The sequence below is a fragment of the Papaver somniferum genome, chromosome 11, assembly GCF_003573695.1.
Source record: "Papaver somniferum cultivar HN1 chromosome 11, ASM357369v1, whole genome shotgun sequence".
Lineage (NCBI taxonomy): Eukaryota > Viridiplantae > Streptophyta > Magnoliopsida > Ranunculales > Papaveraceae > Papaver > Papaver somniferum.
The window spans coordinates 81,000,910-81,026,313 of record NC_039368.1 but is presented as its reverse complement, the minus strand read 5'-3'; the positions used below and the strand labels follow the sequence as shown (position 1 = coordinate 81,026,313).

Sequence of the window (25,404 nt, the reverse complement as noted above, 5' to 3'; positions counted from 1 at the left end):
GATACGAAGTATTTGAACGTCCCGTTCGTTCACCACTACCAAACTATACTTTTCTTCTTCTCCAACTTTCGTAGATTATTCCTCGGATCGTATAATACCGTACTTCATAAGTCATTAACCATCTCTTTATTTTATCTCCCCTAGGCATTGACAAAAACAACGTCAGTAACTTAATTAAACGCCACGTGCCACACATTAAATGGATCTCTGTCCTAATAATTTTTCACCACCTCCACTATTATCAGCCGTTGATCATATCAACACCCTCCTCCTGATCATCACGGTCTTTAGTCTAAGCAATCTTAGAATCTAAGCAAGTTAGAGGTGGGCCCGCCAACACACAGAATCAAAAAAGTTTGGTGGCCACTGGATCATCACCAAAGGGAGGAGTCATCTGGCTTCGGAAAAGTGAAGTGGGAAAATCCGAAATTGGCAGCAGTTGCAAGCAAGAACGCAACGCAAGAACTGGGGGCAGGCAGGCAACAAAAATAAATCTCCCTCCCTCCCTTTAGAGAGAGAAACTCTTTAAGCTCTTTTTGGTTTATTTTCTTCATCAGATCTGAAGATCTAGAGGAATAATTTTTGGTTTCGGTTGATGGAAAATGGAGTTCATAGACAGATTGCCGAGCATGGATCTAATGCGTTCGGAGAAGATGTCATTTGTTCAGCTTATATTCCCTGTCGAATCTGCTCATAGAGCCGTTTCTTATCTTGGGGAAATTGGACTCCTTCAATTTAAAGATGTAAGTAGACCTAATTTTTATTTCAGATCTCTCACTCTAATTTCATTTCTGTGCATTTTGATTAGAGTCATGATTTTTTTTTTGTCGAATCTTAAATCGATAACGGCAGGTTAAAATTTTGCAATTCGGTTGGTGGTTTGTTTAAATTTGAATGTGTCGGTAGTAAGTTAGGAATTTATGGTGTATTAAGAACATAATTTATTGTATTTGACGGTAATGAGAGTTGGAAATGTTAGTTGAGTAGATCTTGTTCTGGATCAAAGTGATAAAAACGGCAAAATTAGGATTTCTGTTGAGATTTATGATGTAGGGGATCATGGTGGAACTGAAAACATACATGCAACTTAGGATATGAGTGGTGTTAAGTTTAATTTTCTGTGAATTTTTGAAAACATTGTGTTATAACTCTCTGTTTGATTGAATTGTACTATATGGATCATGGAAATGATTCCAACTTAAGGAGAGAGAGTTTGGTATGTGCATTTCGTTGTGACTGGTAAAAATAAAAATTGATGAACGACTATGAAGATGGTTGTTAGTACATGTTTTGTGTTGGTTAAATCAATCCAGGTGCTGTGAAGATAGTAAGCTTTGATAAGTTTGATTAAGCTGCATTTCCCGAGTAAGCTGTCTCCAATTGCCGAGTCAGTTTGATTAATCTTGACTCGTGTTGTATGGACGATTGGATTATGACTATATTTACTCATTTAGTATGCCATTTTATTTTAATTTTTGACTCACTGTTTTAGGCACTTGTAAGCTATTGATGTAATTGTATATATAATGTCCTAACTCTGTAACTTTTCTGATGACAGTTAAACGATAGTAAAAGTCCTTTTCAGCGGACTTTTGTCAATCAGGTATGAGTAGTTCATATTGGAGTTTAACTCATGAAAGTTCTTTTTATGTTGAAAAACTTGGAAGCAGACCATACCTTGATGTGTCTTAGTCTTAGCATAATGCATTGGTTTTACCGATCAGATTTACCATAATTCCAACCTTCACCCTCCAAAAATGAAATAAAATAAAATTGCTTCAGGAGACTTTGATATTCCAATTATTGGTATTTATGTCTGAAAGCTATTGCTTAGGTAAAACGATGTGGAGAGATGTCACGGAAGTTACGGTTCTTTAAAGATCAAATCAGCAAGGCCGGTCTAGCATCTTCTGCTCATCCTGGCATGCAACCTGATATTGAATTGGAAGATTTAGAGGTAACTTATTGTTGTGGATAATTTCTCTTTCTTATAAGTGAGCCCTGGGTCTCTGACTTGGTCATTTAGCACTTGTATTTGTCTTTAGGTGCTCCTCTAACACACATACACTTATTAGTGGATTATGCTATACATTACTTCTTTCATCCTGTGACTACCAGATTACTGATCAATTTTAATTTTATTTGGTTTCAGATACGACTTTCTGAGCATGAAACAGAACTTATTGAAATGAATGCCAACAGTGAGAAACTACGACAAACTTATAATGAGCTCTTAGAGTTCAAGATGGTGCTGCATAAGGTATATTTATAGTCTTTGAAAAACTATTACAGTGCTTGAGAAAACAGGGTTGTAGTGTATCTTGGTACAGATATTCAAAACTCTTTGAAAAAAAATAAAACAGACCCCATGTGAAAATTTGGTCTGTTAGGCATCTGTTCTCTGGTTATTGTCATGATATATGGCTCAACGATACACAGACAGATGGCATAATGTACGCTGCACTTTTCCAACTTTCCTGGCTGTTTTTTTAAGTTCATCTCACCTTCTAAAATGGTAGTGATATAATTGTGATTATAACCTCAACCTATATGGTCCTTTCAAAGTAGATTGCTCTATTGTGTCACCGTATAGGTTCATGAATCCATACTATCTCATTTTTTATCATTCCAGGCAGGTGAATTTCTTGTTACAGTTCCGAACCATTCAACTGCACAGGAGAGAGAGTTGGACGAAAATGTGTTTTTGAAGGATGATTATGTGGAGAATGCGTCATTGCTTGAGGAGGTTCGTTTTCCTTATTCTACTTGCATGAACACGTGAACGCTAGAATGAATTTGCTTTGATTTTTTAGTTCATATTGATTTGACAGCAAATGCACCCTGGGCCAGCTATGCAACCTAGTTTAAGATTTATTAGCGGGATTATCTCCAAGTCCAAAGTTCTAAGATTTGAGAGGATGCTATTCCGTGCTACAAGAGGCAATATGCTTTTTAATCAGGCAACAGCTGAAGAGTATGTCGCAGACCCTATATCTGGTGAAATGGTATGTGTCTTCAATGCACTTGCAGTTACACACTTGGTTAACTGGTTAAATATTTTACGTTGATAACCAATTTTTCTCCTTCCGCTGTTTATAATGTGCAGGTCGAGAAAACAGTGTTTGTAGTTTTCTTTTCAGGGGAGCAAGCAAAAAATAAAATACTGAAAATTTGTGAAGCATTCAGTGCAAATTACTACCCTGTCCCTGAAGATATCACCAAACAGAGGCATATAACCCAAGAGGTATTCTGGTTTCTTTAAAGGCCCAATATTTCTCTTGCTTAAGTGAGGAAGTTATTCTGCTGAAAATCCGTTTTGTTAGTAGAAGATATGTAGATACACATTACATTCGGAATTGGTCTCCAACATAGCTTTTGATCTGATATTATTTAGTTGTGCTATTTTACAATCAATTACAATAAATTATTTTACATGATCTTGAGTTTGTGGGCCCGTGGCATTATCAGTTACCTCTGTGTATATTCCTTCTATATTATTCTTATGCACTAAGTTCGACATTTATCTTGCAGGTTTCAGCCAGACTGTCCGAGTTAGAAACCACACTAGATGCTGGGACACGTCATCGAGATAAAGCCCTTACTGAAATTGGATTCTACTTGCGAAAGTGGATAATCATGGTGAGTAAAATACAATTCATGTTCGTTAGAGCAACTTAGTAGCTGCAGTGCAATACTATTCCAGATGAGCAGCTAACTTTTACTATCATTGTGGATGTATGGTTTTCCCTTCATCTTCACTTTTTTAGGTAAGAAAGGAGAAAGCTGTGTATGATATTTTGAATATGCTCAACTTTGATGTCACGAAGAAATGTCTTGTTGGAGAGGGATGGTGCCCAACATTTGCAAAACCTCAGGTAATTTTTCTTACATCTGATTCATTAATTTGTCAATGCTTGTTATCAGGTGATACTAACTGGAAGTATGGATGCGTATGTTCAACAGATTCAAGATGCACTGCAGCGAGCAACAATTGATAGCAATACACAAGTGGGAATAATATTTCACATGATGGATACCATGGAATCACCGCCTACCTATTTTAAAACCAACAACTTCACTAGCGCCTATCAGGAAATTGTTGATGCATATGGGTATGTAGTTATATTTATTATCACATACTTATCCCTTTTACTGAAAAGTTTTGCTAGCATCAGAGATCATCCCTGAATGGAGATTTGTGCTTGAAATGTAGCCCTTTCTCTTCAGTGATTCCAGTTTGGTTGGATTACTTACAGATACAATTGACTCTTTTTACATATGTACCATTGCATTTTGGGATCATATTGATTAAAATTCTTACACAATGATCTTGCTTTACAGTTTTGCTAGATACCAAGAAGCAAATCCTGCAGTTTATACTGTTATTACTTTTCCATTTCTTTTTGCTGTGATGTTTGGGGACTGGGGTCATGGCTTATGCCTGTTGATTGGTGCTTTAATTCTTATAGCTCAAGAGCGCAAACTGGCATCTCAGGTATCTCTTCTTATATATTTCTGTGCTTTGTGAAGTTGTAGGTTTTGAAGCATCTTTAGAACCAGGCAAAGACTTAGATTCTTGTTTGATTTGCAATTTTCACTTTTTTTTGGTCAGAAACTTGGCAGCTTCTTGGAGATGGCATTTGGTGGGCGTTACGTGCTTCTTTTGATGTCTATCTTTTCTATTTATTGCGGTTTAATCTACAACGAATTCTTCTCTGTTCCATTTCATATATTCGGTCAGAGTGCTTATAAATGCCGAGATACTCAATGCAGGTACGATTATAGATAGTTATGCTTTCTCAATGCAGAATCTAGAACAACTGGCTACACACCCACTGTAACCCGGCTGGTATTAATAAAAATAATGAACTTTTTTCCCTCTCACCTTGTGTGCTTCAACTATAAATGTGAATCAAGATGCATTAACAACCTTTCCCCAGTTTATGCTACTGCATAACTACCACATTAACCATGGAGATACATGATTATATTGTACCCTCCTAAGATGTTATATTGCTAGTCTGCTGCCATGACAAGGTATATGAGAGTAACTTGATTGTGTGTACATCCGTGTTGTTGTATCAGTGAGGCACGTACCATTGGATTGATTAAATACCGTGATCCATACCCATTCGGTCTGGATCCTAGCTGGCGTGGAAGTCGTTCAGAGCTACCTTTTCTTAACTCCCTTAAAATGAAGATGTCAATTTTATTTGGTGTGACTCAGATGAACTTAGGAATCATAATGAGTTATTTCAATGCAAGGTTCTTTGGAAGTTCAATAGATGTAAGGTGTGTCGGTCTTTCTTTCTCCCTTCGGTTCTTCTCTTTAACTCCACTCCATCTTTATAGAGAATAGCATTTTGATATTGTCTCGCTGTCCACAGGTACCAGTTTATACCGCAAGTGATATTTCTTAACAGCCTCTTTGGGTATCTGGCACTCCTCATTGTCATAAAGTGGTGCACAGGATCTCAGGCAGATCTCTATCATGTGATGATTTATATGTTCTTGAGTCCCACTGATGATCTTGGAGACAATCAGTTGTTTCCAGGCCAGAGACCTCTGCAGGCAATTTCCATATCCACTCTTCCTATAGTTTTAGTTGACGCTAATACTATTGTTTCTGGTCTTCATTTTGGTATGCCAAATTCTTCTTGCAGATAGTGTTGTTACTTTTGGCTTTTGTCGCTGTTCCTTGGATGCTCTTTCCAAAGCCTTTTATTTTGAAGAAGCAACATTCTGAGGTATACTGCATCTTAGCTTATTGGTGCATCTTATTACTCGGAGTGAATCTTAGTTCCATTCCTTGTTTAGTCTTGCTTTATCCGATTTCTCGTATATTTGATATTTCCATTCATTTCACACCTCACTCAGCAAATTGGTAAGGTTATCTTTTTCTGTCAATGAGTTACTCAAGTAAGCCATATATCGTACATTCTTACTAAGTAAACAAAGGAAAATGAACGTGGATAACTTCATAAACACTGAAACTCCTAATTACTAAATTTACTTCGTAAACACTGAATATCCTTGGTTACTAAATTTATTTTATGTGATGTTTATAGAGATTTCAAGGTCGTACATATGGAATGCTTGGCACCTCAGAAATGGATCTTGAAGTGGAGCCTGATTCTGCAAGGCAACATCACGAAGATTTCAATTTCAGTGAGGTTTTCGTGCATCAAATGATACACTCTATTGAGTTTGTTCTGGGTGCAGTTTCAAATACTGCATCATACCTTCGTCTGTGGGCTCTAAGGTATTTTGTTTTGCTTGTCATATTGATTTCATTACATGATTTTAAGCTATGCTCATGTTCATTACTTCTACTGATAACAGCTTGGCCCACTCGGAGCTGTCAACTGTTTTCTATGAGAAAGTCCTTCTCCTTGCCTGGGGGTGAGTTAGAACTTTATCATATTGCAGATCTCGGTTGTTTTCTTCGTGCAGATTTTTCTACTCTATTTTATGAAACTGTGCATTATAACAGACCACAACTTGGCTATACGTCTTATATAAAATGAGTCAAATTTAGACATTGTGTATCACATGAACCTGTAAACTCATTCTAAAAGGGATCCTTGGTGAAACAATAATGAGTGAAATTATGATGTTCACAGGTATGATAATCCCGCAATTCGGTTGGTAGGACTTTTGGTTTTTGTGTCTGCCACAGCTTCCGTATTACTCGGGATGGAAACCCTTAGCGCCTTACTGCATGCCTTGCGTCTCCACTGGGTGGAATTTCAGAACAAGTTCTACTATGGTGATGGGTACAAGTTCAAACCCTTTGCCTTTTCCACCTTGGCCGACGAAGAAGAATGACCAGTGTTATATTTCCATCGCAAGCATCAACACAATGCCTTTCTTGTTTAACCTCCAACTGAAAATACAAAGTGAAGAAAAGAAGAGAACCAAGAATATATACACAGTGATGGATCTCGATTGAAGTCTATCGAGAGCTGCAAAGGTTGATTCTCCTTTGTCCTGCCATTTTAAAACCGTAAATGTAAAATTCATTTTCCAAATTTCTTTCAGAAGGTATTTTGGGTATAGAAAAGAGCATATGTAAAGTTTCTATTTGAGGCTGTTGTTAGATCCACACTCATGTATTATTTTTCCTTTTTGAGGCTAAGAATTAAGGAACTAAAAAAAAGTAATCATAAAATACAATGTAACTGCTCTGTATCAGATCATCAGAGGAGCAAATTATAATGATTTTTACACACAAGAAGTGTGAATTTTGCAGAAAAAATTGGTACTGCTTCATAGGCATAATGGACATTCTCTTTTGCATTCAAATTTATGTTTCATGGGCATATTTTTCTTCTTAGGTTATTACTCTCATTTGATGTGTATTGGTAAATAGTTATTTATATCTCATAATACGAACTTGTTGTCATAATGACAACCTTTCACTCTAATTTCCATGCAAATACAAGAACAACTCTATTTAACCGGATGTCTTTGAATTTGATGTGTATATTGTACTCTAATTTGTATATCTCATGAATCTGTTGAACTTTCATGTTTACAAACAGTTACTCTTGACAAAATTACCTCTTTTCGTTAGTCTTGCTACATTACAGAGAAAATATCTTATCTTGATCTCATCCATGAAAAATCTCTTTGCACCTATTGAAGATTCGATACCCTTTCACCTCCAGGATTCTGCAGGCGATGAATTCGCCACCTCTGGCCAAGCCATGGGTTCACCTCCCAATGGTACAGGTGGTCCTGATAAACACTAGGGTTGAAAATATAGGAAAGGTCCCAATTAGATTGCAGGAAAAAACCCAAGCAGTACTTGTATAAAGCTGGAACCTCATCTCACTCCCATTGTCCAGGTGATCTTATGCTTTAGTCCCACATAGACCAGGCTAGAGAAGAGGTATGCAAACAAGACGGTATAAAAATCTACGCTGACCATACCTTAGATCAAGTGTAGTCTTTACTTATCAGTTTAATATCTGATATCGGCTCACACGATATTAAATTAGTTTTTTTTTTTATGGGGGAGTTCCCACCACAACAGCAAGCTGCTGGGGTTCTCATGCATCGCCTCTGTGTTGCACTACTGCAGAGGCCTGGCGCACCCCCAATATTAAAAAACGGTTCAGTTACAAAAAAAGAAAAGATTAGTCCACTCTGATCCGATCCAACTAAAGGCCATACCCCCACCAACCAATACGATCCAACTATAGGCCTCGCACACCCCCACCAATATTACGGTTCAGTCCAAAACTGCCCCGAAAAGAAAAGATTATCCAACTAATCAGTAGGAACTGATTAGTCCAAAAAATATATAAAGACGTTGCTATCCTTCATACGCTTTTCATAAAGCACACGTGCAGCGAATGGATACAATTTTGTTACTGACACCATAAATGTAGTTGTGACACGTAGCTTGGAAAAAAACTGAATTAAACGGCGTAACGGACAAATCATTTATTCCTTCTTTTTCTTTTGAAGACTGAAAAGCAGAAGAAAAAAATCAAAACTACTCATATCTCAACATTTTGAACCCTAGAAAATTTTCAATTCAAAGAAACTTTCAATCAAAAACTCTAATATCTTACTAATCAAAACAACTAGATGGTTGAACAATCAGTAACATCATGTTGAAAGGAAAAAAAATAGCTTCAAAGAAAAATGCACCACCAACAGTGGAAGATTCAACATCAACTGAAAAAGAAATTCCAACAGTTGCGGTAGAAGAAATTCAAAAATCAACATCACCAAGAACGAGATCAAAGTCAGCATTAAAAGATTCAACACCAATTTCATCCCCAACACCATCAGTTGCTGCAGAAGAGATTCGGAAATCAACATGACCAAAAACGAGATTGAAGAGATCATTAGAAGATTCAACATCAATTTCAGTACCAGAAACTTCAAAAAATCACCAGCTAAGAAGAAATCAAAGCCTTCAAATCCTCCAAAACCTCCAAAGTCTCCAAAGCCTTCAACATCTGTTATCTCAAAAAATGGTAACAATTCAAGTCCAGTTCTTTCTATTTTTGAGCAATTTTTATTCAATTTATTGTACATGTGTACAGATCTGTACACCGCCATGTTGTTGTAGTGATTCATGTCCAGTTCTACCTGTTTTTTTTAGCAATTTTTATTGGAATTGTTGCTGGTGTGTACATACTAGTACACCACAATGTTGTTGCAGTGATTCATGTCATGTTCTGTCTGTTTTAAAGATGTTTCTGTAGCAGTGTACTGGTTTGTACACCAGCATGCTATTTCAAATTCATATGGCCTAATGTATGTGTTGTGCCGTCACTTGTGTTTACCGGTGTACACACCTTTGCACCAACATGCTATTTCACTTTCATATGGCATGTTGTGTATGTTGTCAACCTGTTTTGCCGTCACTTGTGTTTACTGGTGTACATATCTTTGCACCAACATGCTATTTCATATTCTTATGGACTAATGTGTATGTTGTCAACATATTATCCCATCGTTTTTGGTGCTGGTGTACACATCTTTGCACCAGCATGCTATTTCACTTTCATATGGCATGTTGTGTGTGTTGTCAACCTGTTTTGCCGTCACTTGTGTTTACTGGTGTACATATCTTTTCACCAACATGCTATTTCATATTCTTATGGACTAATGTGTATGTTCTCAACATATTATCCCATCGTTTTTGGTGCTGGTGTACACATCTTTGCACCAACATGCTATTTCACCTTTATTTTGCCTGTTGTGTGTGTTTTAAAGCTGTTTTTGATAGATTTCTGTATGAGTGTAAAGATTTTTACACGCACATTGATTTATGGCATGTTGTGTGGGAACAAATGTTGCTTTAGTTAGTTTTCTGTAGGAGTGTACACAGCTATACACCTGTTTGATATGGTCCTATTTATGCATACAGTGATATGATTTGTACTTGTATGAGTATAATGAATGTATTATTCTTCTTGGTTCATTTTCGTAGATACCAGCAAACCATATAGGTCAAGTTTCCATGCCTTCAGTGACTTTGTGAATAGAAACCTTGAGGAAGATGAAACAAAAAGAGGAGAAAAAGTATGGTTCACCAATTATCAACTAGAGAAGCAAAAAGAAGGATCATTCTGGCCTGTTGTAGATATCTTTGTCCAAAAAAATGCATACCGGAAAGATGAGAAAGATACAAGTAAAAAGAGAGATGATATATGGACTAAGAACCCAAACTCAATTCTGAAAATTGTGAGACAGTGCCGCCATGAAATTTGTGACTCAGGTGGACATTATTTCATGTTTGATACTACCAAGAAGAACAAGCAAGTGGCAGTAAAGAGTGAACCTGAGGATTTGTTTCTATTTTATGGGATTAAGATGGTGCCAATGGAAGTTGAAAAAGGGGAATATGTAAAAACTGCAGCCGAAAAAAAAATGGTCCGCTGATAAACAGATTGACTCTTAAGAAACAAACTGAGATGGGAAAAAAAGATGTGGAGGAGGAAATCGTACGTATCATGAAGCTAAAACCAAAGTCGAAAATGGAGATTGAAAGAAATGCTGAAGACTTAGTGGTGTTGTTTACTATGTACTTGTGTATCACGGTCTTTTTTACCCAGGCAAACAGAAGTATGATTAGCAAGAACCAGTTTGTACACTTTTTTGAGTCTTTGGATAGGATAAAGAGAACTTGCTGGCCAGTTCATATAAATGAGTATCTCATGGAGAGCATTAAGAAACATCAGGATTCACCACTTAAAGTTAATGGTTGTGTGCTTTATCTGTTGGTGAGTTCACAGTTGTACACCTGATATATCCATTCACCATTTTAAATAATTTTGTTCATTGTGTTTGTTCCTTTCTCTTACATTTCCAACTATTCACCTATTTGTTAATGCAGCATTAGTTTGCTGAACACAACAAAATCATGAAGCCAAGCAATGAGGAAGGTATGCTAAGGCTTCTTAGGTGGATCATCAGCGACGTCGGTAATACAATCGAGAAAGACCTGAATGATGCCATGAAAAAGGTATCTCAAAAAACTTTCTTAGAATAGTATATGTACATTGATATACACCTTTAATAAGGTGTACAGGATTGTACATTGTTGATAGATTTTAAGAAATTTGTCTTGTGTACAATAATGTACACTCTTACAACATATGTACAAAATTGTACACCTGTGATCAATGTTGATACTTTGGCATGTTTTCAGATGCAACCAGGATGGGTGAACGCTTATACTGATGAAGAGCGATTGCTTTTAGATGAGTACCGGAGGCAGAAACAGGAAAGTAGCATATATGATGTGAAGGAAAAGCTGCGCATTTCAGATATGCGAAGAAAGGAGTTGGATGAGGAGCTTACTGAAGTTCTAGATAGGCAAGAAAGGCTTCTTAGTTTCATTGAAGATAAAAGACTAAAAGTTAATGAAGTTGGTCTAATGATCTTGACAGATAGAGAAACTAATGATTTCCGTAATTAAACTTTGCTGAAATCTTTAAATGCGCAAAGGAAATACGGCTTGAAACTGAGGAGGATGAGGAGATTTAGGAGGATGAGGAGGATTATGATGATGATGAGGAGGAGGATGAGGATGATGGGGAGGGGCACAAGAAAGATGATGTGATTGAGGAGGATGAGGATGATGAGGAGGAGGATGACAAGGTTGAGGAGGAGCACAAGGAAGATGATGATGATGGTGATGACAATGACAAGGAGGAGCACAATGAAGATGGTGACATGCATGATCATAATGATGATGGTGATGACAATGACAATGACAAGGAGGGTATTAAGGGTGGTGATATGCATGATCATGACAATGACAAAGAGGGTAGAAAAGGTGGTGATGACGAGCATAGAACTGAATTTGAAAGGAATGAATTTCCGTCTGAAACTCCTGAAAAACAAAGGTACAACATCACTTTTTTTAAATTTGCAAGTCATTTCTTTTTTTATGTGTGTACATAGTCGTACACCAGTGTGTGAAACCTAATACCTTTTCTCAAAACTTGAATCTTTTTAGCACTCCTTCACCAAAGACCAATGAGGCAAATGAAGAAGAGGATGGCAAGGATGGAACAAGCCAAGGAGTTGAGTATGAAAATGGTAACAAGCCGAGGTATATGTGTAGCTCGCATTTCTTCTCATTTTCTATATATGTATACCAATATGTACACCTTAGTGATTTCTTCTGTGTGTGTATCAAGATTTACACCTTAGTGATTTCTCATTTTCAAAAAAAATTGCATTTTTTTCAGCACTCTTCTGCCAAAGGAAGTTGAAATCCCTGAAGGTCAAGAAGAGCATATGAACCTTAATGACCAGGATACAGCTCAAACTGATGAAATTGACAAAGTAGCTGGGTGTGAAGCTGCTAACAAGCAAAGGTATAAAGAAAATGATCTCAGCTTATATATATATATTTTATGTTTTCAATATGTGTGTACAAGGATGTACACCTTTATGACTTCTTCTGAATTTGTGTACATACCTGTACATTGGTGTAAAACTTTGTACACCATTGAAAATTCTCATACAAATTTCATTTTTCAGTACTTCTATGCCAAAGACAAGTGTAATCAATGAAGATAAACAAGACCAAGTGAACCTTGATGACCAGAATGTGATGGATGGCACTCGAACAACTGAAATTGATGAAGCTACTATAATTGCAGCTGAAGCCATATGTCAGTTGGATCCTAAAGAAGTCCTTTTACTCACACAAGGAGAATAATCACAGAATGAGACTTATACATCAATTGAGGACCTTCTAGATAACTTGTCTGAAACTGTATTCGTAAAGCTTGAAAAAGGTTGTTACAGAACGGCACCATCTGAAGTGAAGGAAAAGATGGCAACCCTGATCCTCCACGATTGTCCAAGCTTTGCATTATTGAGCCAAGAAGATCCAAAATAAGAGTCGTCGCAAAAATCATTATCCAATGAAGATGTACGAGAAAGGATCATTGAAGAAGCAGTTCAGTTCATTAAATAAAATCCTAGTAAATTTTTTAGCAGCCAAGAGGTAGAAGAAGAGAAGACGACTCCAGTGAGGACAAGATCAGGGAGGATGAAGGAAGCAGAGATGTTGAAGACACAAGCCGCTGGCGAGTTGTCCAAGACACCACAAAAGAGAAATGCAAAAATAAAGCTAGATCCTAAATTCATTTCCGAGGGTAAAACCAAACGAGTTGTAATAAAAGCAGATCCAAAAGGCAAGGGGATCAAAGAGGGATAAGAACCAAGCTATCATTCCCCAATAAAGAGAAAGGGAGATGTATATCGTCCTCATAATCCATTGCCAGATGTTCGTCTATCACCACTATACCATGCTATGCAACCAGGACAGGACAAAAAAAGGGTACAAAAATTCTTCGATTATGCAAGCATGGAGTAAGTTCACAAAACACCATGATTGAATCTTATAAAAAAAATTATGTGCACAACTTTGTACACCGTGTTAACATTTCCTTTATATTTCCGTAGCTCTGTAGCTTGGAAACTAACAAGACTGGATGATCCAACAGTCAAGGAAGATATTTTGATTGTTGGAAGAGTACTTCGTGAACTGATGTTCAACAAATATCTGGACCAAGAGGTACTCCATTTCTACATCCATCGACGTAGAAGAGCACTTGTCAGAGATAGCATTCGTCATCCAGATGACAAAAAGTATCTGAGCTGTGAAATTATCAGTCCTACTGCATGTGTAAGTTTCTCAAAACAAATAAGAAATGTCATATATAGTTACTTTAATATTGTGTACATAGTTGTACACCTAATTGACATGGCGTGTTCTATGTGTTTTTAGATTTCTTTAGTTGTGTACATTGATATACACCAATATGCATATATGATTGACACATGGTCTGTTAAGTGTTGATTCTTAGATTTATTTAGCTATGTACATAGATGTACACCAATATGCATCTATGATTGACACATGGTTTGCTAATTCTTGATTGTTAGATTTATATAGGTGTGTACATAGGTGTACACCTGTATATCATACATGGATATACGGTCTGTTTTCAGGCCTACAATGTTTGATTTGTTAGTTTTTTGTAGTAGTGTACATGCTTGTTAGTTTTCTGATTAAGGTGATCCTAATTAATTTTGTTTTCTAACAAATTATTAATTGCAGTACTATGTCAAGTATAATGTCACCAGCGAGGTGCAAAAGCTTGTGGTTGATTTCATACGGGACATGCCTGAGAATCTGGAAGTTCTTGTAATCCCTATCAATCACTCTACAGATCAAACGAGGATGGGATTACACTGGTCGCTTTTGAATTTTGATTTCGAAGCTAAGGAATGGAAATGGTATAATTCGTTACACTCAGAAAATGAGCAGTCATATAAAGACGATGCAAAGAAACTAGCAGATGTGGTACAAGTGGAACTCAATAAGAAGAGAGCATTGAAGGGTTACCCACCTATAGAAGAGCACGAATTAAACATCATGACATGCCCTTCACAAGGAATCAACCCGGACTGTCTAATATATACTTGTTACTTTATGAAACGAAGTATGAAGACAACAAAAGGTATGGAAAAAGGTCAGCAGAGAGCCGAAGACATTTGTCAGCAAATGAGATCAAAATTGGTGGCCAAGATGTTGACAAAAGTCGGATGGTATGAAAAGGTGTGGGATATAGCGAAGGACGAGGAGCATAATCAGTGGCGCAAGACTACAGGAAAGAAACTATTGAAGAGGAAGAAGAGTTTTTAATCTTCATTCAAGATCACTTTCTGAATTTCTTCTAAACATTTTTAATCTTCAGACAAATTTAAGTTTTCAACTTTCTGTTTAAGACTTTCACTATTATAAAGATCTTGAATTAATGTTTTTTATTAGTTTCAATATTGATGTTCTGAAAATAGACTTGTGTCAGTACTAAAGTATGTATTACAGGTTAGGAAATATTAAGGTGTACATGATTGTGCAAAGTTTCTGACAGAGTAGAAAATCTGACAGGCAGTGGTACAGGAAGGTGTACATAATGGTACACATGTACTAACAGAAACATAAAATAGAAAAAGTAATAACCCAGTATCAATCATTAAACAACAAAAATAAAAACTAATTACTGGCATTAGAACTGAAAAGATAGAATATTACTAAAAAAATAAACTAGTAGCATCCATTGTACAACAAGGTGTACATAATGCTACACATGTAAAAAGACAGGTAAGAAAAGTGAAGTGTACAGGAAGGTGTACATAATGGTACACAGATCCCGACACTAATTATCCATGAATAGAAAAATGAAAAGACATTACCAAAAGTAAAAACCAAAAAACAAAGAATCTTTCAAATAAATCAAACATAATAAAAAGAATCAAGGCATGGGGCAGGTAGCTCTGTTGTGGTGACCAAGAGTGAAGCACTTTGTGCACATCATAGGCCTCTTTTGCTTCTCCCAAGCCTTCTTGAAACGCTGTTCTCTTCGTCTACCAGGTGGAGGCACAAGAATAGGAACAATAATCCTATCACTAGGATCATAAGACTGCGGCTTGTTATAATTGGGGATTGGCAAGATGATCTCTTGGTATATCCTGTTGTACCATTCAGTGGTAAAGTATGGCTCAACAAATGAATAGATGTCCTCCCTTGTAGATTGAATGGAAGCACAAGCATGTGCGTAGGGAAAAACATTTACTTGCCACCTGTGACACGTACAAGTTCTCTCCAACAGATCTACAGAATGAGTGCGGGGAGACCTGACTTCATACAATCTTTCCATAGACTCAAGAACAGTCCAAGTACGACCAATGTTGATGTTCTCGTTTAGTAAATCCTCGTATACGGGAGTGAGCCTAGTATTAAAATTTTCAAGACCTTCTACCTTCTCTTAGAAACCTTCAAACTAAGATAATAAAAACACAAAACATAAAATTAAAACATGATATAGAATAAATACAAATAAAACATGTGTACAATAATGTACACACAGTTGCAAAATACAGATATAACATGTGTAAAAGTATGTACACATCAAGCAAATCCATGTGTGCGACAGTAAAAAACAAATGAATGAAACACTAAACATAAAACTCACCGTATCGCATCGAGAAGAGCAAAAGCAGGCAGCTTTTTGAACTCAAGAATCCAGTTATTGAATGACTCGACAATAGATGAAGACTGAGCAGCATATATGCATACAGGGAAAAATGCATTTGCCCATTTCTCCTTTGGAATGGTCCTGAGATAATTAGCAACATGTCCACAACCAATTGCATGCATGCCCCGCAAAGCTTCTTCAAAGTTCGCTGCTGTGTAAGAGTAAGCAGCTTTGTAAAACAAATCAATAACGACATTGTAATTCGCATCACCTTTTCCAATAGGGAGATTGCACTTGATGTGGTAAAAGCAATAGCTGTGATATGAACCAGGAAATGCTCTTGTAATGCCTTGCAGAAGTCCTTCGTGACGATCACTAAGGAAAACAATCGGACGATCATCGACCACTTGTTAAAGATTATCCAGAAACCAAAACTAATTGTATTTGTTTTCAGATAAAACAATAGCAAAGGCATATTGGTAAAAACCATCATTTCCATTGACACATGTTGCAGCCATCAAAGTACCCCTGAATCTACCAATGAGGAAAGTAGCGTCCAAGTAACTCATGGGCCTGAGATACCTATAGCTATGCTTGCAAGCACCGAAACAGATGAAAATCCGCTTAAATCTTCCAGTTTCTTCATCAACTTCAAGTTTCACAAATCTATAAAGATTAGTTTGCTCAATGGCGTTCACATACCAATTTAAATCGCTATACGACTTCTCGTCGTCACCATATTGATCTTCAAATACAGCTTCTTTCCCTCAACGGGCATGGTGATACTTAATAATGGACCCATAAGTCTTCTTAAAGAGTGACATGATCTGTTTGGGTTTTAAAGTGGGATCACCCTGTATATTATCAACGATCAAATGCTTAACTAACTTGGTTGTCACCACAGGACTCTTCAACCTCAAACCAATACCACAACTACAAAAAAAAACTGGAATGAGTAGTGTGCACCACATTGTACACTTAATAAAATCTCAAAAACAACAACACACATGCAAAAGGAAAGCACATACCAAGCAAGAATATGAAAGTTACACCACAAGTGCCACCCAAAAAGCCTACAACAAGTAATGTGCACCACAATGTACACCTAAAACAAGTCTACATATTAAAACCTAAAAATCAATAACATGGATCAGAAAAACAAGTGAACACCACTAACTTGTGAATAACCTTAGAATCTTTCAGCACAAACCGAGAAATGTCACCATTCACAGGCCCAAAGTGAATCCTCCAACCACAACCATATTCTTCGCACTTCGCAGTAAAACGAGTCTTTTCGTTTTTAATAATAAGAATCTTGTAACCAGTACACATCTTGTATTGATCAACAACAATCCTTACAGCTTTAACACCACCCACAAATTCTCTACCAATATTGTCAAAAACATAACGCCATTCATCGATAATGAGAGGCTTGGCCTTGTCCGCGTCATGATCGACCACCCTTACAAGCTTAGGGCTTTCACTTACACAAAAGTTTGAAGTACTAGCACCAGAACTACTGCTACAACCAGAATTAGAACGAGACAAAGACCTTGAACTAGTGCTACAACCAGTATGCTTCGGAATCACATCAACATTCAAATAGAAATCTTCATTGTTCATCTGAATAACAAGAGCAACTAAACCTTGAAGTTGTATATCACCTTGTATAAAAACTACTTGATTAGTATCCATATAGGAAAAACGTATACTCAAAGGGGACAAAGACCTCCACTTCTTACAGGAAAAATGCTTCAATTCATCAACGGTGATTAAAGTATTAACACGAAACGCAGAAGAATGTTCACCATGATTCAAAACAGCATGAACAAACTTCTCAGACATATTTGATACACCTACATATAACAAAAGATATAATAATAGTTTCAGATTCGCATAACCTAAAACTTGAAGAGTGTACAGGAAAGTACACATTTAAGCGAAGGAAAAAATCAAATAACAGTGAACTTCAAATCAAAACTACTCCATCGATTAATCGAAGATATAAGCTTCAGAATCTTACTAGAACACATAATTGAATAAACCAAAAGCATGTTATCTAATATCAGTTCGATTTCATATCATGCATCATAACACCAAACACCAAAAAACAGTAATCAAAATCATTTAAAGAAAATCAAAAGCTAAAATACACCAAAAATAAAATCAATAACATACAAACAATAAGATGTAACAGATTGAATTCATATCATCAACGGATAAAATCAACAAAAAAAAAACTAAATATCAGAAAAGAGATTCAACGATGAAGCAAAAACAGAACTAACCTGAATTTGAATTCCGTTAAATATCAGAAACGATGAAATCCAACCTAACCTCTATGAAACTGTTAAATCGCTGAAACTGAAGTTGAATTCTGGATCGATCTATCTCTGAAATCTGACGTGAATTCAAATTTGAGATCAAAAATAATCCCGTAACTACACTTTACCAGTAACCTGAAGTTGAATCACAACCAAATTTCTCTCTGAAACTGTTAAATCGCCTACGAATTTCTTCTCTGTCCGGCTCCCTGTTTTGAACTCATGTTTGAGATCTGAAATTTTCGATTTCAAATCCTCGTTTTATGTATGGAATCGTCTCAAGGGTAGTTACGGGATATTGGAAATACAGGAAAATCGGGATCGGTCCCAAATTTTGGACTAACTCGTCCATATTTGGATTAAATTGTTTGAGACGGGGCTTTTATGGACTAGAGAGTACTAGGCCTGAGATGAGAGGACTAAAGCGTCCCAAACCCAGTAACTTTGGGACTAAACATCAATTTCTACCATAAACATTGGATGGTACTATCATTACTGCAATTGCCTGGCGCACACCCACCAAAACTAAGATAAACATCTGCACATGTCGTCTAAAGGGAAGGTCAATTAGGCTCATAACCAGTGCTAAGGTTGCATCATTGTCAAATTTCTTCATTTGTGCGGTCTATATTTTTTCATGCTTCATCATCTTGAATATATCCAACTCCTTGTATTTGTGCTTGAATGTTCTTTATGTCCTGTTTGTGTTCGATGTCTTTGACTAGAGACAGACCTGATGCTGTGTATCTTAGAGTAAGAAATCTGAAAATTATGGATTTCAATTTTTGCTTTGCATTTGATTTGAGTGTCGTGCTTTCGAACCAACTGTGAGCACCTGAATTACAATTTCATTGAAATGATGAAAGATACTGAAATATCCACATATTTAGAAAGCTCAAGGAAAGCTAGAATCTAAAACGCTAAATGCCAAGTTGGAAAAAAAATCTTCAACTGAGCCCGTGACCAGTTACGCTCACCCCAACTGCACTTGAACATTTCCTTCGTGTTAATAATAAGCTTGAAGAGAGTGGCACTGTAATCTAGACAAAAGGAACAGATTTGCTCTCCAGGCTATAGCATTTAAAGGGGTTTTTTGAAAAATTTGAAGTCTTGCACTGATGCTAATGAACTTCCAACTTTAACCTGTATCATTTTGGAGAACTCCAATTGGAAAATCTTAGTACTTTAAAAAAACGGGCTTCCAAAAATCAACAGTGAAAACTCTTTTTCACACTCCACCCAAGGTCCAGGTAACTGGATAGATACTCCTTTAAATTTGTTGTATGACAGAGTGGCACTGTAAATTTTTTCGTTATATAATCTAGACCAGAGGAATGGATTATGGATTTGCTGGCCATGCTATAGCATTTAAAGGGGTTTTTCAAAAAATTGAAGCCTTGCACCAATGCTAATGAACTTCTGACTGGGAAATCTTAGTTCATCCTGTTCGGGTACTTTAAAATGACTAAATTTTCAGAAAACAATGTTAGAGATCATGTCATTCCAGGCTCATTAGCAAACACCAAAATGTTGTGCCAGCGTAAATCCTATAATGCACTTATACTGTAGCTAGTTCTGTAGACTGCTTTTCAGAAGTTACCAGTTCAAAAGCAATAATCTCACACCCATACTCCGGTATTGTGCTCCTTGATATGGCTAAAGAGACGTATTGCTTTTTGGTGCAATGTTGCCAAAGAGATTATAGGCCCAACCTCTGCCCATGAAAAGAATGAAGAAATCAAAGGTAACAATAATCGCATATTGGTCACACATGAAAAGGCCGAAGGAAAACAGGCCTATAAGAGAAGCTTGAAATGCATCCACAAAACATAGTTACCTGGACAGGGTCTATGGCTGATCAAGAAGGGTCATGGCCTAGGCTAGTGACTTCCATTGGACTTTGGAAGGGCGCTCGCCTAAAATCTGTCCTACGGGGCAGAGTCTACGTCATAATTTGTTCAAACCTTTTCAGTTGTCGAGTCTCTAGTTATCGGAAATTAAGGTTGCAGGAAGCAATGGACACAACAGCAATAACTTGAAGCCTTTTTGCTCGTCTAACTACTGATTAAGGAGGTGCATCCCGTTGCCGTCTCTGATTAAGGGATTCTTTGATTGAAGAAGAATGCAAGGGGTTCGATATTCTCTTTGTTTCTGTAAGAAAAAGATAATCCCCCAAGCTATAATGAATTGTTTGCCTGATTTGGTTGTGCTCTCGCTGATAAAAATAGAGGTGGTCATACCTGAGTTGGAACTCTACAGTTGTTTTGTCTCTGTAATTTGATTTACCGTGTTTTCTGAATTCCCTGCTGCACTCGCATGTTCTTTTTCCCTCTCTTATTATCAAATCTAGTTCATGGGAGAAGACAAGCAGTTAGAAATAGCATCATCAGAAAGAGATTAGATTAAGCATCCATGTCATTGCTTAAGTTGTAGTAGAATTCAACAACAAGAATCGTCTTCATGTCCCCTGCTGTAGTTGCTCATACCCCAGTACTCTTCATCCTAATCATCAGTCATTGCCCAAAACAGACGACCCATATCAAGGAATATGGTTTTTTGATCGACCAAAAAAAAAGGAATATGGTTTTTCTAATTCCTTGCAAATGGTCATCTTGTAGTTGCGAACTTCTTTATTATAGTAAAATGAAGGGGAGACCCAAAAAAAAAATATTCTCATTATCAGGTCCACAATTAATTTTGGATACCGTGATACCCATAAATATTTCTGTCACACTCATAATTATCCAAAATTATTAAAACCTGTCTGCATGATGATTTATGCATCCGCATGACGTGTTACACATACTGTTTTTCAGGGATAACTCGTTATGCATCCTAATTTTTCAGGGGTATAATTGACAACGCAACTTGGATATAACATATCTAAAAATCCGCGCCTTGGAATTTTAAAATTTTTATATCGTTGGAAATATTTTAAAGAGAGCTACACAACGAGTACAAACAACAATGTCAAATTTTTGTTTTTCATGAAAAAATCGGAGGTGATCATCGTTTTAGGGAAAATTTTCGAAAACTGACTGCATATTCATTATGCAGCCTCCAAAAAAGATGCATAACACATTATGCAACCATTTTCTCCACTGCATAACAAATTATGCATTTGGATAACAAAGTTATGCATCTATAACAAGTTATGTAACCATTGTTTTGGTTGATTTTAGTGCGTACATAAAAAAATTGATGCATAATGCATCCATATTTACGGATGCATATAAGGTTAAGCATCTATTTTCTCATGCATAAAAGATTGTGCAACAATTTTCTCGATGCATAATGCGTTATGCAATCATATTTTCGATGCATAACAGGTTATGCATTCATTTTCTCGATTGCATAACATGTTATGCAGATATTATTATAGGTGCATAACGTGTTATGCAGCCTTTTTTTTGTCGGTTTCAATACTAACAAAAAATAGCTGCATAACGTGTTATGCAACTATTCTCCATACTGCATAACAAGTCATGCAAAAAAAAGAAAAGGCTGCATAACTTATCAGCCACCTACAATAATAGTTGCATCACCAATCTCATTGCTGTCTCATTCCAAGGAAAACCAAGTGCCCCAGTAAATATTCAAGGTTCCCTATATCAACGGTGTCCTCTAGCTTTCAACGACATTGGAAACAGGAGATGATTAGACCAGACAGAGCAAGCAAATCTAATTATAATTCCATGTATGTACTGCTTTGAATGCAACAACATGTGTCACTTGGAGAACTAGATGACGAAACCAAATGACATGCCACATGTATGGTGTCATGCATGTTTGTTCCTGGTTAAACTATCTATCATCTTGTTCAACAAAGAATTAATGATCATATATACCAAGATACAAACAAAGGAGATATAATCGAGTATTAAAATTAAGTTGTTGCATTCGTAGAAAGTGTGATCGAACTGGGGAACCATAAATCGAAAGCAAGGACGGATTAAAAGTAACAGGCTGACAACAATTTTTTCAGTATCCAAAAGATCAATAATTAACCACCACTATCCCAGCCTGCACATCCTAGGGTCGGGGTTTCTCTCAATCCCATGATTCACTCTGTGATGAACCGCAACGGTGAAGTTCAATTTTCTGCTAAACAGATCAACATGAGTAAATAAACATGTAAGAATATAGATGCCAATATGTATCTATGAAACTGATTTAGGTCATATAAGAAACAGGTTGTGTGCCTAAATTATTTCTTCATTCACTGCTCTATATAAACATGATTCCTAACAACCGGTGAATCATAAAAGGAGAAAAAAGACGATAAAGAGATCATATTCAACTAAACGAGGCGAGAATCACTCTATCATTAAACTCGATTTTAAGTCTTTGTTGTACTTCGATTTTAAATCCAAATTCCAATCAAAAATTAGAAAAACAGAGGACTTGATTTCCTGTGTTAATTACTCCTAGAATCAATCAATCAAAGGAGCCATGGAATCACGTAAAAGGAAACGACAACCCCGGCTATATAATCTGCCGGTAATTTGATCGAAGCACTAAAGAACCCATGAAGATAAAGGTTTTGTGAGACAAATCCTGAACCTGTACCAGAGATTTTAACGATTACTTCACGGTTGGAGGAAGAGGAAAAGGAACTGAAGAAGAAGTGTAATTCGACTATTAAACATAATTTTTAAAATTGTGGGTTTGAGAATAATTTCTTCCAGAAAATGGGTGCGCGCCTGTAGTTTTCTGAGCATGGGTTTCACAGTGATCAAAGTCTTAATAATGGGTGTGTCTGTAGTTTTCACTTATGGTATCCAGATACCAGTCCTAGGCTTAGTTTGGTATTGTTGTGGCTTTTATAAAAGCACTTTTCTGTTGTGCGTTGCTTTGCTTTGCTGTGCTGTGAGAAAAAAACAGTTAGACGTTTGGTAAAATATTAATTAAAGTTAGAGCTGATTAAAAAAATAATCAAAGTGTCTTTGGTAAAATGAGATGCAACCACTGTTATAGTGGCAAATGACAAAAATAGACATGATTCTGGAAATAGTTTTATTCAATTTTATTGGGTTTAAAAATAACAAATTTTTTACTATTAGATATAAATATTTAAAATATTAAATTTACTAATTGTACTATTATTATTATTGTTAAAAAAATTATTTTACTTAACTACTTTTTAATAAACTAAAAATTAAACTAAAACTAAAACTAAGTAATTATTTAATATTTATTTTTATTTTTGACAAATTAAATAAAATGGTATCATAAAATAGTTTGAAAATAAAATATAATAATATTTAAAGAATATGGACAAAAATAGAAGAAATAAAAAATTGATTGTACATATATTTATGGATGATTTTTGTCAATTTACAAAATAAAATAAGCACAAAAAGGATAAAATCAAACATTAAATTTTGGTGGGACCAAAACTTATGTTTTTGTAGTTTTTAAAAGCTCATCCTCCCTGTCTTTTAAAAATTAAGGAATTTGGAAAATCCTTTGGGTAAAAAATACTTTAATATTTCTTTAATAAACACCAATTTCAAAAATTATTGACATATATAGGTTTTGAAAGTGCTTTTGGAAAAATAAAAGTTTTACTAACCCCAGCCTTATTCGGTCCGGTAAGTGGCCCATGGCAAATAGTTAGGGAATAGTAGGTGTGGCGCCCTTAACCAGTATTGGTATTAACATCTCAGATTCAGTTTTACTGGTTCGTGTCGAGATCAGAGGAGAAGACAAGAAGATTAGAGATTCGATAATCAAATAGACCGGAAATGGCGACGATGATTGCAAGGAAATCTTCACATCTTATCTTTCGATCCCTCACTACTACTACTACTATGTCACCACTGAAGCATCCCTCGTCGTCTTGTTCTCCTTGGTTCCTTTCGTCGTCCTCATCGAAAGAGAAACCGCAAGCATATCATCGTTCTGAAGATGATGAACCATCTATAAGATCTAGGTTACCTCCAAGGGAAAAAGGTAATTTCATTTTCATCCTAATTCATTCCTCATTCTTTGTTGCACGCTTACTGTTTCTTTTTATTCCTCAAAGAAATCAACTCTTTAGCTGCTGCCGTAGTTCTAGAATGTGTGTATCTTAGTAGTGAATTGATGGGTGTTCTTTGTTTTGTTATTTGAATGGAGGTTCACGCGATGATCATCGTATTAATGTCCAGAAATCAAAGACAATTCCAGGCAGACATGTAGTTACTCTCACATTTAAGCCGTTTGCTAGGTAATCTCTATCTACAAGCTTCTTATATCATTTGCAAGACAAGAATTGGATGAATGTTTTGATTACAACTGAATGGATTTTGGAATTGCTTTTCATTGTAGATGAATGTTTGTCAACCTATGCTGCGGTTACAAAAGATTCTAAGTTCGATTGCCATGGTTAGCATTCTGAAGATCCAAGGAAGCTTAATTTTTCGTTTTCAACATACACTTGAAGTACTACTCTGACAAAAACATTCTGTAATGTTGCTTAGTTCACATTGAATTATTGTTTCGATTGCTCTTAGAAAATCAACTATTGGCCTTATAAGCTCAATCTCCAAATTTCTTGTTTTTTAAGTCCTATTTGTGTTCCATGTCTTTCAGCTGAGATATTGGCTGCACATGGTCTAGGATAGTCCATACTGCCATAATGCATATTGCAGAGAAGAGAACCTGTTCAATGGATTATTGCCGACTTGAAATTGCTGGTTCTTTTGGTCACATTTGTTCTCAGTCCCAAGGAAGCACACTCTATCTCGTTCAAAAGTTTTGTTTTTGTTCAGACGAGGTAGCAAAAAATTTAACCAAGTAGTTCCCATCATACATTATAGGTTATCAACTAGTCAAACCAAGTTACATGACGATTCAGATCAATGATGTCCGACTAGTTAAGCCTGTTCAGGTAAAATGTATCTTTTTCGGTTGTCTGACAGATTCCCAAACCCTTTTTTTTTCTCCCGCTGTATCTTTTTCGGTGTTAGGATTTAATCTTTTCTATTTCATTTTCAGAGATTTCGTCCATGGTAAGTGCTGTGCTGTCTAAGAATGTCTGACAAGATTGATTCTTATTATTTACG

At 36.3% G+C, this 25,404-nt stretch overlaps 2 protein-coding genes, 1 non-coding gene and 1 pseudogene across 3 annotated transcripts; all 4 read left to right on the top strand.

Annotated features, from left to right (window-relative positions):
* The first annotated feature begins 403 nt into the window (after positions 1-403).
* On the top strand, positions 404-7,278 carry LOC113321691 (V-type proton ATPase subunit a1-like). Its single transcript, XM_026569597.1, has 18 exons — positions 404-743; positions 1,559-1,603; positions 1,835-1,957; positions 2,153-2,260; positions 2,633-2,746; positions 2,832-3,005; positions 3,107-3,244; positions 3,532-3,639; positions 3,768-3,875; positions 3,964-4,112; positions 4,342-4,495; positions 4,613-4,773; positions 5,086-5,292; positions 5,388-5,571; positions 5,664-5,747; positions 6,069-6,262; positions 6,343-6,402; positions 6,624-7,278. The coding sequence occupies exons 1-18, from the start codon at positions 603-605 to the stop codon at positions 6,826-6,828; spliced, it is 2,457 nt and encodes an 818-aa protein (XP_026425382.1). The 5' UTR covers positions 404-602; the 3' UTR covers positions 6,829-7,278.
* A 634-nt stretch (positions 7,279-7,912) lies between these two features.
* LOC113325650 lies at positions 7,913-8,104 on the top strand. The gene has a single exon (XR_003348103.1). It is a non-coding gene; the product is annotated as a U2 spliceosomal RNA (small nuclear RNA).
* A 12,080-nt stretch (positions 8,105-20,184) lies between these two features.
* LOC113325577 lies at positions 20,185-20,319 on the top strand (annotated as a pseudogene).
* Positions 20,320-23,970: 3,651 nt separating this feature from the next.
* Positions 23,971-24,908, top strand: LOC113323611. The gene is made up of 3 exons (XM_026571929.1): positions 23,971-24,310; positions 24,476-24,566; positions 24,668-24,908. Exons 1-3 carry the CDS (start codon positions 24,103-24,105, stop codon positions 24,669-24,671), a joined length of 303 nt encoding a protein of 100 aa, XP_026427714.1. The 5' UTR covers positions 23,971-24,102; the 3' UTR covers positions 24,672-24,908.
* Positions 24,909-25,404: the final 496 nt, after the last annotated feature.

What these genes read in the sequence shown, in the direction of transcription:
- LOC113323611 (XM_026571929.1), top strand. Translation starts at nt 24,103, where the DNA reads ATGGCGACGATGATTGCAAGGAAATCTTCACATCTTATCTTTCGATCC. An exon ending in GTTACCTCCAAGGGAAAAAG is followed by an intron (nt 24,311 to 24,475) that starts GTAATTTCATTT and finishes ATTTGAATGGAG; the next exon opens with GTTCACGCGATGATCATCGT.
- LOC113321691 (XM_026569597.1), top strand. Translation starts at nt 603, where the DNA reads ATGGAGTTCATAGACAGATTGCCGAGCATGGATCTAATGCGTTCGGAG. An exon ending in TTGAATTGGAAGATTTAGAG is followed by an intron (nt 1,958 to 2,152) that starts GTAACTTATTGT and finishes ATTTGGTTTCAG; the next exon opens with ATACGACTTTCTGAGCATGA. An exon ending in CTTCGTCTGTGGGCTCTAAG is followed by an intron (nt 6,263 to 6,342) that starts GTATTTTGTTTT and finishes TACTGATAACAG; the next exon opens with CTTGGCCCACTCGGAGCTGT.